The sequence below is a fragment of the Amphibalanus amphitrite genome, unplaced genomic scaffold (assembly GCF_019059575.1).
Source record: "Amphibalanus amphitrite isolate SeventyFive unplaced genomic scaffold, NRLGWU_Aamphi_draft 000576F_arrow, whole genome shotgun sequence".
Lineage (NCBI taxonomy): Eukaryota > Metazoa > Arthropoda > Thecostraca > Balanomorpha > Balanidae > Amphibalanus > Amphibalanus amphitrite.
In genome coordinates this window covers 332,099-344,913 of record NW_024882070.1, presented here as the reverse complement: position 1 = coordinate 344,913, position 12,815 = coordinate 332,099, and the positions used below count along the sequence as shown (strand labels likewise).

Below are 12,815 nucleotides of genomic sequence, written 5' to 3'. Positions count from 1 at the left end.
TACACAATTTCCTTTTTGGTAATTGATTAGTCCTTTTTGCAGTAACTAGTGAAAGTATGTGCTGCTAAAGAAAGCAGTTTTTGCGAACTTTTCATGCAGCAGCTTTAACTAGTATAGATAATCTACTTTCAGCCCCAATGCTTTCGTTAGCATTATTCTACTTGTCGTGGGGTAACAATAGCGCTAAAACGGTTCATATGTGAGTACGGAAGGTACTAACTGCATGCTATTCTTAGCACCTTTTAAAGTTTAGCACCGCTAGGGTACTGAAAATTGGTCTAGCAGGTGTAGGGTACTACATTTAGTACACGGGTGCTAAACAAATATGGGTACTTATATTAGCACCTTGATACTAAACTAGATCTCAGTTAAGTACGAATAAAATGCTTAGCTTAGCACCGCTAGGGTACTGAAAATTAGTCAATTGAAAAGTACCTCTATGGTGCTAAACTTTTTTTACAGTGTATAGTCACATGAGAAATAATTAACCCGCGCACCGACGGGGGGGGGCGGATATCCGCCCCCTGAGGTTTTCGCGAATAGCGGGAAAACCGCGGCGCGTAGCGCCGCGAAATTTGATATGACTATAACCTCATCAATTTTACACATGGTGTGCAAGTTTGAACCTCCTACCTTTTAAGGTCAGGTCACCAGGTCACTTTGAATGACCCAACCTCAAGTCACTTTTTTGCAACTTTGTCACCGTGCCAGAGCTACAGTAGATGTCGGAGGCCTTTGAAAATCGCCGGATATTATAAGGTCATTAGTAGCTACAATTTGTATATCTCGGAATTTTGATATCGGTGACCTAAGGTCAGGTCAATTTCGCGACCTCCCCATTATAAGTCTATGGGGGAAAAATCAACTCCCTGTTTTTACCACTAAAACGGGTCGGAATGGCCCCATATACCATACATGACTTCATATACGATCAACCTTCACTACCTTGAGGTCTGTTTTGCTGTTGGGCAGCTGTGAGGTCATGTGACGTCATCAAAGGTCACCAAAGGTTTTTGGCCAATAACTCCGTACAGGAACAAGATACAGACGCGTGGATGGTCTCATTGTGTTCAGCTCGTCAAGACGCATCGATTGATATACATGATGACCTCGAGGTCACGTGACCTTAGGTCAACCTTTGACCTTGACCTTTCGAGGTCAACATATATATCATTCGATGCGGATTGACGAGAGGATCACGATGATGCCCTTAGTTTGTTCCTATCTTGACTAATTCGAAAGTTATTCGAGAAAAACTCTCCCCATATCTAGCGCCGCAATTTTGACTTTTTCGACCCCTGTGACGTCATCTTTGACCTGACCTGAAAATGACCTGAGTAAAAATTGTAGATCTTGACCGTGCGTATCCGATGCCGTTTACCGCTTGTCGCTATCTTGCTTCGTTCTCGAGATCTCAGGGGGGGGGCGGTCATCCGCCCCCCCCCCCCCGTCGGTGCGAAGTTGGCGCAGACCCCCGTCGGTGCGCGGGATAAGCTGAACATTCCATGAGCAAGGTTAGCAGGCGAACTGGCGACGAAATGGAGAGTGTGGTACTTTTATCTGGGCAGACAATAGTGATGGACAGAGTGGGGCGAGAAACTATTAGCCACGTGCCTCGGGAAAGGCAGTGAGCCCTTGGGGGCATCGTTCGTAGCTGGCTGACGGTTTGTGTTCTGACTGACTGACCTTGGCCGGTGTGCTGGTGGCGCCCTCGGCGGTCGGCGGACGGAACGAGAAGCTCGGCGTGCTCGGCTGAGCAGGTGGTGCTGTGGTCGGTCCAAAGCTGAAGCCAGTGGAGGCGGCAGCAGAGGTGCCAGTCGTGGTACCGCCAGTCCAGCCCGACGGTGCCTGGTCGAGCTTGATACCGCCGTTCGTGCTGGAGACCGTCCCGGTAGAGGGCGTCGTCTTACTAAACCCCGACCCGAAGATGGTGGAAGCCGTCGTGGCGGGGGCCTTGCCACCGCAGGAAAACAGCTCTTGCGGTATGGGGAGCTGCTGCAGCTGTGGTGCCGCCTGCGCCTCCAGCTGCTTCTGGTTCTTCATCTGGTCCACCTCCAGCTGCTTCTGGTTCTTCATCTGGTCCACCTCCAGCTGCTTCTGGTTCTTCATCTGGGCCACCTCCAGCTGCCGAAGGGGCAGAAGGAGTGTCAGAGCTGGACACTTCAGTGACAACGGGACACTACCTAGGAGTACGACACACCAGAAAATGCACAACACTTATCGTTCCTCGCCATGCGATGAGATCCAACACAACATACCGGCGATGGTTAAATCAACAAGGATCAGTGAGATAAACATGGTCAGCACAGTGAAGGTCTCTGCCATTGATGATGCGGTCGGACATTGTTGTGACTGCACAGGCCACCCACCGCCGGGTTTGACGGACCAGCAGCGCTCCGTCCCAGTGGGCCTGAATCGCCGTCCCCCTGACTCACGCTCAGCTCCTGCAGCTCTCGGCGCAGCTGCCGCAGCTCCTCGTTCAGCATGCCGCGAGCGTCGGCCAGCACCGCGTCCCGCAGCTCGGCGGAACTCTGGGGCCGGGTGTGCGGGCCGGCCGCCGGCGGCGAGTGCTGTTCCGTCAGAGTTATGACGGCTTCCTTCAGACCCTGCAGCTCGTCGCACAGGCGGTCCATGAGGGGACGCACCTCCTGAGCGGAAAGTACAGGTCTCGGGCCAGCCACACCCTCAGGTCCGCCAGAAAGTGTCATTCCTTGGATAGGACACAACAATCATAAACACATACATACATCCGTGACGTTTCATGGTAGTCAAAAAACCCTAATTCGTTTCTTTTATGTGGAAGTTCCATCCCAGGTCTCTTCTCCCTGCGCACGCTTCGACCACTGTCCTGACCTCGACCCGAGGTCAACACCTTCAATCCGCGACCCACTGCACTGGGGGTTTTCTGCAATAGCTTCTAAACCGCTTGACGTATCGCCGCCAAACTTTCAGTACCTTCGGCTGCATCAATTTGATACTTTTTTTTTTAAATTTCAACTTCGTATCTATCATAGGTCGGCCGGAAATGACGTCAGAGTGAAGTCATGTTCGGCCGATTTCGACGCAAAACATTGAACCATTGGAATCGCTCCCAAGAGCTCAGTTTTTAACCCGCGCCCCAGTGGCGGTCTCAGCCAACTTCGCCCTAGTGGGGGGGGGGCATATGTTACCACCCACCTCTAACTCAAAAACTAAGAGGGCTAGAAAGACGCGGTAAAAAGCAGTCGATAGCTCTCAATGCGTACGTTTGAAAGTATTTCGGTCATTTTTCACCTTAGAGCAACATCGGGGTCACCAGACGTCATCAAAGGTCAAAATTTGCCAATTGTCATGATATTTTTCAGAAAACATGCCGCTATCTCAGGAACTATGGTAGCTAGAAAAAAGCATGGAAAAGCAATCGATAGCTTTTGAACTCTTCTTTTGAAAAGGTCGTTATCAATATTGACCTCAGGTCAACGGTTTAGCCTCCAGAGGACAAAAACTCCAAAAATAGCTGTTTTTACGAAAAGTGTTTTTCGACAATAACTTTCGACTACCAAAAGCCACCACATTTTTATTAACAGAATCGTGTTCCCCTCGTCGAGACGCGTCGAAAAAAACTATAATTTGACATTGAAGGGTAACTTCAAAATTTGACCTCAGGTCAAGGTCATGACCTTACCGGAAAAGGTCATGATGCATATCAGTCGATGCGTCTCAACAAGACAAACACAATGAGACGTCCCCCTGACTCACGCTCAGCTCCTGCAGCTCTCGGCGCAGCTGCCGCAGCTCCTCGTCCAGCATGCCGCGAACGTCGGCCAGCACCGCGTCCCGCAGCTCCGCGGAACTCTGGGGCCGGGTGTGCGGGCCGGCCGTCGGCGGCCACTGCTGTCCAATCAGAGTTATGACGGCTTCCTTCAGACCCTTCAGCTCGTCGCACAGGCGGTCCATGAGGGGGCGCACCTCCTGAGCGGAAGGTACAGGTCTCGGGTCAGCCACACCCTCAGGTCCGCCAGAAAGTGTCATTCCTTGGATAGGGGACAACAATCATAAACACATACATACCTACATCCGTGACGTTTTTTTTTTTTTTGAAAAAAATCACTGTGTATTTCACCCCGATCAGAATCTCTAGCGGTACAGACCAAGCGGATTCACTCGCGCATATGATTGAAGCAGGGAGCGCCACTGGCAGCGGACCCTAGCGGCGACCCACAGAAGCTCAGCCGCCGCAGAGCCAGAGAGCAGTCTCCACGGCTAGGGTGAGCACGCCGCTCGTCCTCGTCCCAAACACACAGCAACGTGCACCAGATCGTGGGTGCACCACGGTCGCGACAATGCAAAGATACTGATCTTACAAATACATGAACAATGCAGACACAATAACATCAAGCGCATACAAAAGTAAATTAATAAAGCACTAAGCACGCACACAAAAGTAAATTAATTATATAAAGGAATGCATACAAGGGGAAAGGGAGAAAAGATAAAGAAGAAAAAAGGGGGAATACGAAGAAAAAAAACGAGCGAAGGCACTGCCGGCGGAGCGGGCGGCAGCACCACCGGGCACCCCCACGACGAGCGGGCAGGACCGAGAAGCTACCGGGTGACAGTCGCAACGCCGCGCCAGCCGCCGGGCCCCAGCCGGAGGCCCACGACGACCGGGATGTCTCGCATGCACGTAGACTTGTGGGTAGGATGGGAGAAGGTTCCGGGAAGAATATGCCGTTAGTTTTAGGGCCCTGCCCCTGAAACAATGTTCGCGACAGTGCCCCACTTCGACTCAAACCTCTGAACAGAGTGCCGTTTTACAGCACTTTTATACTCTTTTTCGGCTTCCATTTTAAGCAAAGAGTGAAATTCTTGTTTACTTGGAGTATGTTTTTTATGTCTTGCTCTGGATATTACTAGTTTTGCAATTGTTATTATCAATATATTAAACTTGTCTTCATCCGCTAATCTTGGGAATATCCAATTTTCTACTGTCAATCTTAAAATCAAATTATATTTTTCCTGAAGATATCTTATTATTTCTTTCAAAAAATTTTTTCACTTTTTCACATCTCCACAAGATATGGTGTAGTGTTTCACTCTCTACGTTACAAAAAGTACACAAAGGGTTTTCAGACTTTCCAATGCGAACTAAAAAAGTGTTTGTCGATATTATTCTGTTCACTATGCGATAATGCAGTGTCTGTAAGTAAGTATTACATGTAGATTGCCGGATGTCATAAAGTGTACCTTCATGCATGCATCGTTTATCTCTATTCCATTTATATTTTATGTGTGTCTGCTTAAATGTATCTCCTTCGGGTTCGCGTAGCGCAAATACAAATTCTCTGTAGGCTAATCGTGATGTATTGAGTTGCCTTGCCAGTAACGCTATTTTGTATGGGAGTATGGGGTGTGTGATACTGCGAGCGGCTGCAGCGTTATCGTTATGATGTGGTATGCTTTTGGTCAGTGACGCGTGACACAAAAACGACATTTTTATGTTGAAAGAATTATTTAGAGTTTCTTTGTTTACAAGTGTTCCATTGTTAGTACAGTATAAATCAGCAATGAATCGCAATCCACTTTCATTCCAATCCTTGACTATGCTCGTTTTAAATTTGGTGTGATCGGAAAACCATAACTTATCTGTTAATATGTGTTCCGGCATTGCTCTAAAGTCCGAACAGAAATCTGCCCAAGCATTCAAAACGTCGCTCCAAAATTTGTTTTGCATCTTATTTTTAGCGATGTCCCTCAGCTTGGCTGCTCCGTAGCATACTAAGTCGCAGATTGGTGGAAGTCCGTCTTTGATATGATTCGCCCACGCTACATTTGAGCTACACCAATATAACCTTTTCAACCAACTAATTTTCAAGCCTTTAATAAAGGACATAACATCAATCATTTTCAATCCGCCTAGACCATAGTCCTGTACCAGCCTTTTTCTTTTTATTTTATCTGGGCCATCATTCCATATGTATTTAAAAATGATGCTGTTTATATCTCTTATTTCGTTTTTGCTTGGATTTGGTAGCGCTGATTGAATGTGTACTAATTTTGAAATCACCATTGATTTAACAACGGTTATTTTCCCTATTAGAGTGAGGTGGCGTCGTTTCCATTGTGCTATTTCTTGTTTTACTTTGGGAAGCACTTCGGTGAGGTTTTTTTCTACGATATTTGTGTTTGAGTTGCTAAATAGTACCCCTAGTACTTTAAGTTCTCTCACTACTTGCACCCCGCTGCTACTGAGAAATGAATTATCAATTTGCTTTCCTACTTGAAGACATTTCGTCTTATCAATATTTATGCGAAGACCTGATACTTTGTGAAATATTTCCAATTCATTAAGTGCCGCTTTAATTGAATTAGGTTCCACACATGAAAATAATATCATATCATCCGCATACTGCGATAACCTTACTTCCGATTCAGTTGTCATCGGTATGCCTTTAATATCATTCGCCTGAAGTATTTGATTTGTTAGCGGCTCCATCACCAAATTAAATAGATATCCCGATATGGGGTCCCCCTGTCTGATTCCTCTTTCCATTTTGATTTTAGGGCCCAGAAAACCATCCAACATTATTCGCGAAAAGTTGTTGGTATTGAGGTAAAAAGTGTTGATCATGTGTGTATAATAAGGCCCAAAGTTATAGTAATGTAGAGCTTCTGATAAGAACCCCCAAGAAACAGTGTCGAACGCGGCCTCAAAATCCACAGCCATTATTACGGAGCGAGCGAAGCGAGCGGAGTCTCATACTGAATTAAGGGAAAATCCTGAGTATGAGCGGCCGGCCGTGGGGACGCTCTTCAAAAGCTAATATCTTAGGAACGGGACATCCGATTGACAAGCGGTCTTCTTTACTGAATGTCACTTGGACGTAAAAGTTCTGTGGTGTGATGGCCACCATGCGTTCTTGCCAACCACCGCACGTGGCGCGTGGTAAAGTTGGACATTTTTAAGAACCCCCAAAATTGCAACCTCAATAACGGCACAACGGTTGGGCCGATTGAATTGAAACTCGGCACAGTTAGGTCTCCATCAGATAATTCATCTGCATGTGTTAAGGTTGGGGTGCTACAGCACGTGCGCACGTGCAGGGGGCGCTCCCAGATCTCGAGAACGGCTGGGCCGATTGCGCTCAAATTTGGTACACGGTTGGGGACCAGTTAGTAGGGTGCCGTGCAAAAGTCAGTTTGGACCCCGCTTGCACGTGCGCACGTGCAGTGTGCCGCTTCCAGATCTCGAGAACGGCTAGGCCGATTGCGCTGAAATTTGGCACATCGCTAAAGACCGGTTAGTAGGGTGCAGTGCACAAGTTAGTTGGAGGTACCCCCTCGCAATTTCGCACGTGCAAGGCCCATCCTCTCGCTCGCTCCGTTGGTCGCCCAAAAGGCGTTTTACTGGTTAAACCGGAAGATGATTTGCTATTTATATGTTCTATCACATCATACATTAGACGGGTATTCTCGCCAATGTACCGTCCTTTTATGTACGCAGTTTGGGTGGGTGTTATTAAATCATTCATCACGGTTTTTAATCTGTTTGCAATGGCCGCCGAGATAATTTTAAAATCAACGTTTAGTAAAGAAATTGGCCTCCAGCCTTTAATCGAATCTTTTGGCTTTCCCTGTTTTGGTATAAGAGTGACAATACTCTCCCTGTGGGATATAATAGAATTGTTATTTTCTAGGCTGTCTTTGAAAGCCCGAAATAGGAATATGCCGATAAATTCCCAAAAATGTTTGAAGAAGTCCGAAGTGAATCCATTACTTCCAGGAGATCTGCCTTTTTTCATACTTGCTAGCGCTGTTTGTAATTCCTGAAACGACAGAGGTGCCTCTAAGCGATTTCTTTGATCATTTGATAGTTTTCGCCTAATATTATTTTCAAGATATTCTTTTCTATGACATTCAGAATTGTTCTCTAAGTACTTCTTTTCCAACTGTTTAGAAACATATTGCAGTATTTCTTCTTTATTAGTAATAAGCTGTTCGCCGTCGTTCATACTCTGAATTGAATTTCGCACGGCATTTCTCTTTTCTAAAGAAAGAAAATATTTTGAACACTTCTCCCCTTCCTCAAACCATTGGACTCTGGACCTAGTAATTAATCCTTGAATTCTTGGAGCCCTTATTTCTTCTAATTTATTTTTAGCTTCATCTAACCGTTTTAGGTTTTCTTGTGTTCTGCATATATTAAAATATTCATTCATTATTTGAACTAGCAGACTGCTTTCTTCCGCTCTCTTTTTTCGTGCCTTTTGCTTAGAGAATCTCACTGTTTCACCTCGGATCATCATCAGCAAGGTTTCATAAAACAGACCAGAACTGATAGTGAAACAAATATTTTCAAAGTTCTTTGGATTAGATAGGTATTCATCGGTATAAATTGGCGCTGCATATTGTTTCACAATATTAGTTATTGTATCCTTCACCAATTCATTATATGATTTATCTTCAAGTAAAGAAGCATTAAATTTCCATAGTCCGGGACCTTTTTTTCATATGTGGCTCTCTGATGCCCAGAGATACAATACTGTGATCAGATCTATACCCAGGGTGGTGCGTAACTGATACTATATTATCCCGCGCACCGACGGGGGTCTGCGCCAACTTAGTACCGACGGGGGGGGGGGGCGGATGACCGCCCCCCCTGAGATCTCGAGAACGAAGCAAGATAGCGACAAGCGGTAAACGGCATCGGATACGCACGGACAAGGTCTACAATTTTTACTAAGGTCATTTTCAGGTCAGGTCAAAGATGACGTCACAGGGGTCGAAAAAGTCAAAATGGCGGCGCTAGATATGGAGAGGGTTTTTCTCGAATAACTCTCGAAGTAGTCAAGATAGGAACAAACTAAGGGCATCATCGTGATCCTCTCGTCAATCCGCATCGAATGATATATATGTTGACCTCGAAAGGTCAAGGTCAAAGGTTGACCTCAGGTCACGTGACCTCGAGGTCATCATGTATATCATTCGATGCGTCTTGACGAGCTGAACACAATGAGACCATCCGCGCGGCTGTATCTTGTTCCTGTAAGGAGTTATTGGCAAAAAACCTTTGGTGACCTTTGATGACGTCACATGACCTTACAGCTGCCCAACAGCAAAACAGACCTCAAGGTAGTGAAGGTTGATCGTATGTGAAGTCATGTATGGTATATGGAGCCATTCCGACCCGTTTTAGTGGTAAAAACAGGGAGTTGATTTTTCCCCCATTGACTTATAATGGGGAGGTCGCGAAATTGACCTGACCTTAGGTCACCGACATCAAAATTCCGAGATATACAAATTGTAGCTACTAATGACCTAATAACATCCTGCGACTTTCAAAGGCCTCCGACATCTACTGTAGCTCTGGCACGGTGACAAAGTTGCAAAAAAGTGACTTGAGGTTGGGTCATTCAAAGTGACCTGGTGACCTGACCTTAAAAGTTAGGAGGTTCAAACTTGCACACCATGTGTAAAATTGATGAGAGAATAGTCATACCAAATTTCGCGGCGCTACGCGCCGCGGTTTTCCCGCTATCCGCGAAAAACCTCAGGGGGGGCGGATATCCGCCCCCCCCGTCGGTGCGCGGGTTATTGATTAAGTGATACTGAATGTATATCCGATCTAGTCGGCCATATTTTAGAGGATTCTGCCTTGTCCAAGTGTATCCTTCCCCATGCGGATTTATTTCTCTCCATGTGTCTATTAAATCGTATTGTTCAATGATTTTCGAAAAAGCATTTCTTGCACCAGGTTTATTGTGTCTAATGTAATTAGAATCGCGTAAGCGATCTGTGACAAAGTTAAAGTCTCCACCAAGTATAATATTATTCGTTGTAAGTTCTTCTAGGTTCGTGTACAGCTCATCGAAAAAGGTTGGACAATCATCGTTTGGTCCGTATATTGATGCGATTGTGTATGTATTCAAGAATATGTGGCAAGCAAGAATGAGAAAATTGCCGTCTTGGCAACGTTCTTCATGAATTATACTATGCTGTACTTTCGGTTTGAACAAAATTGACACCCCTCGACTGTTGTACGTACCATAGGAGTGATAGCATTTTCCACGCCAAATAGTGTCAAAAAATTGCGCAGTTCTTTCAGTAAGATGCGTATCTTGTAACAAATAAATATCAAAATCGAGATTCTTAAGAAAGTTGACAACGTCTCTTCTTTTCTCCTGGGTCCCGAGACCCCTACAATTATAAGTCATTATTTTAAGTTCAGCCATTGCTTACCTTTGACTAAGAGTTGGATGAGATTTTGTGGTGAATAAGGTAAAGTGGTAGTGATCAGAAGGGAAGGGCATGGGCTAGAACTTGAAAGGGACAGGAAGATAGGAAAATCTGAAAGGAATGCAGTCGAGGCGTTCCCAGACGCCGGGGCCACCGACAGGAACCTCGGCAGCCAGCTCGGGCCGCAGGAGAGGTGACGCACCGAGCAGAGCGCCACCACCTCCGCCGCCAGCCCAGCAGCAGCCGATCCCGCCACAGAACTCGCAGGCACGCCCCGGATGGCGCCGCCGCCGCACGCAGCGCCGAGCCCGCCGCCAACGCCGTCAGGAAAGCGCCTCCCGAGGTCAGACTCCCGAGTCGTACCGACGCCTACCGGCAGACGGTATACAACGACAGACGAACGACATGACATGTGTACTATTATACAGAAATAACAGAGCAAACCCAATGGGCCTTGTTCGTACCACCACAAAACGCATTGCCCACATATTATCCAGATTAATTGTGGACTGCAACTGTTCTTTGCTGGCGAAACAAAGCGACAACAGCCGCGGTTACAGACAGTACAATAGAACAAACTAAAAAACACCTCGAAAACCATGCTAAGTTAACCGCCTAGAAGTACTCTCTGATGTCCTTATACCCAGAACGCTCACCCACACTGTCCGAGCCCTTTACACTGTGGCTGGGATCGCCCCAGACACGAGTACCCCGCACCCCAGCACCCGCCTTGCGGGAGCCCCCCTCTGCCCCTCTCTCCACCCCTCCCGCCCTCCCCCCGACGACTGACATCCCAGGATGACCCACCCCGCTGCCAGAGCCGCTCCCCGCCGACAGTGATCCCTCAGAGCCCTCGCGCTGCTCGACAGATGGCAGCACCTGGTACCCTCTCCCCGTTACCTCTCGCTGGCCGCTCTCCCCAGCTGACCGAGCGGGTAGAGGAGGCGAAGCGACCTCTGACGTCACCCGCAAGGGCGACTCCAGGCCGCCAGCCGTGGCAGGGCGGGGCGCGACCGAGGGCCGAGCCCCAGGAGACGCCGAGCGGCTCCGAGCTCCGGCGCGCCCGCCGCCCCCGTCCACCGACCGGTCAGCCGCAGAGGCGGCGCCAGCCGACGGCACCGCCTCCATAGGTGGCGAAAGCCGCACCAGATCGACAGGTGACATCCGGGCGCATTCCAGCAGCGACGATGAAGATGATCCACGGCCCGCCACGACGTCGGCGCCGGCAGGCACCGAACAGGAGACGGGAGCAGTCGAGTCAACGGCTCCGCCCGAACGCCGGGTCTCCAGCTCCATCACACCGCCGAGGTCCGACGGAGTGCGTCCTCTCTCCAGGGCGCTCCTCTCCTCCTCTCTCTCCGTGACTGGGTCCAGCCGACCTCTCTCCGAGGCCGGAGCGCGACCCTGGGTGGGGCGGAGAGGGGCACTCGTCTCCGCCAACTGACGCACCGCCTCGGGGTCAACGATGCGAATGGGTGCACAGTCGCGTGACCGACACACTAGAATGTCTCCGGATCTCGTGAAGACGGAGAAAATGATCCCCTCCTTCTTCAGTTGCAGTAGATCAGCGAACAGTGCCTGACGGCGTGGAGTGAGAGACTCTGAGATGAACAGTCCAGAACCCCTTAGCTTGGTCTTAGTCCTAAATAGGACGTCTCTATCAGACCCGCGCGCAGCCGTGGTAAAGTCAACTAAAACCTTACCATTCTTCAGCCGGATCATGGCTTTCACCTGAGAAGAGTCCAGTGAGTGCCTCAGGTGCTGCTGCACCCGGGACCGAATCAGGTTTGCGGCGTCCTCCCGGCGAGTCAGCGTCTGTATCGCCGGTCCAGAGAAGATGAGAGACGTCCGCCGCTCCTCCTGCTGCCGCCGGTCCTCACTCAGCTCCATCTGCTGGAGGCGCCGCCTCAGCTCCTTGGTCTCCCTCTGCAGCTGGATGATGTCCATGTCCGCTGAATTCTGTCGATCCGACACCGCCTTGAGGGAATCCATCGCGAACGACAAGGACTCCTCTATAGCCATAAGCCGTCGGTCGTTCGAGTCCCGTATCTCCTTCACGCACTTCACATTTTCTTGTGCGATAAACTCTTTAAGTTCAGCACAGATGTCTATATCACTTTGCTCACCCTGCGCTGGGGAGCACACTTTCCGCCTCTTGGGCATGACTGGCCCGCACACGGACACTGGCTATCAGCTGACCAGACTCGCTCGTCCAGACGGTCGCGCACGCAGAGCACCGCTCGCGCGTCCGACCCGGCCAAGGTCAACCGGCCGACTGACATCCGTGACGTTTCATGGTAGTCCAAAAACCCTAATTCGTTTCCCTAATGTGGAAGTTCCATCCCAGGTCTCTTCTCCCTGCGCACGATTAGACCACTGTCATGAGTCCTGACCTCGACCCGACCCTCGCCGGCACAGGTCATTTTGCGTCCTTCGACGGCACACGGGGGGTACGACCTCCCTCGCCTTTGGCCCCTGATCGAGCTAGAACTTCACGGTAAAAACGAGCGTGTTGCCCGTCACGTCAGAAAGCCGTTGATACCCAATTTTAACCCGCGCCCCAGTGGCGGTCTCGGCCAACTTCGCCCTAGTGAGGGGGG

At 48.9% G+C, this 12,815-nt stretch overlaps 1 protein-coding gene across 1 annotated transcript in view; it reads right to left on the bottom strand.

Annotated features, from left to right (window-relative positions):
- LOC122394155 overlaps positions 1-12,378 on the bottom strand; it is a 70,578-nt gene extending 58,200 nt beyond the window's left edge. Inside the window, exons 1-4 of the mRNA XM_043390815.1 lie at positions 11,023-12,378; positions 3,739-3,951; positions 2,436-2,648; positions 1,687-2,124 (exon numbers count right to left, since the gene is read on the bottom strand). Of these exons, the coding sequence (XP_043246750.1) occupies positions 1,687-2,124; positions 2,436-2,648; positions 3,739-3,951; positions 11,023-12,378 (2,220 nt within the window). The remainder of the gene's footprint in view (positions 1-1,686; positions 2,125-2,435; positions 2,649-3,738; positions 3,952-11,022) is intronic.
- Positions 12,379-12,815: the final 437 nt, after the last annotated feature.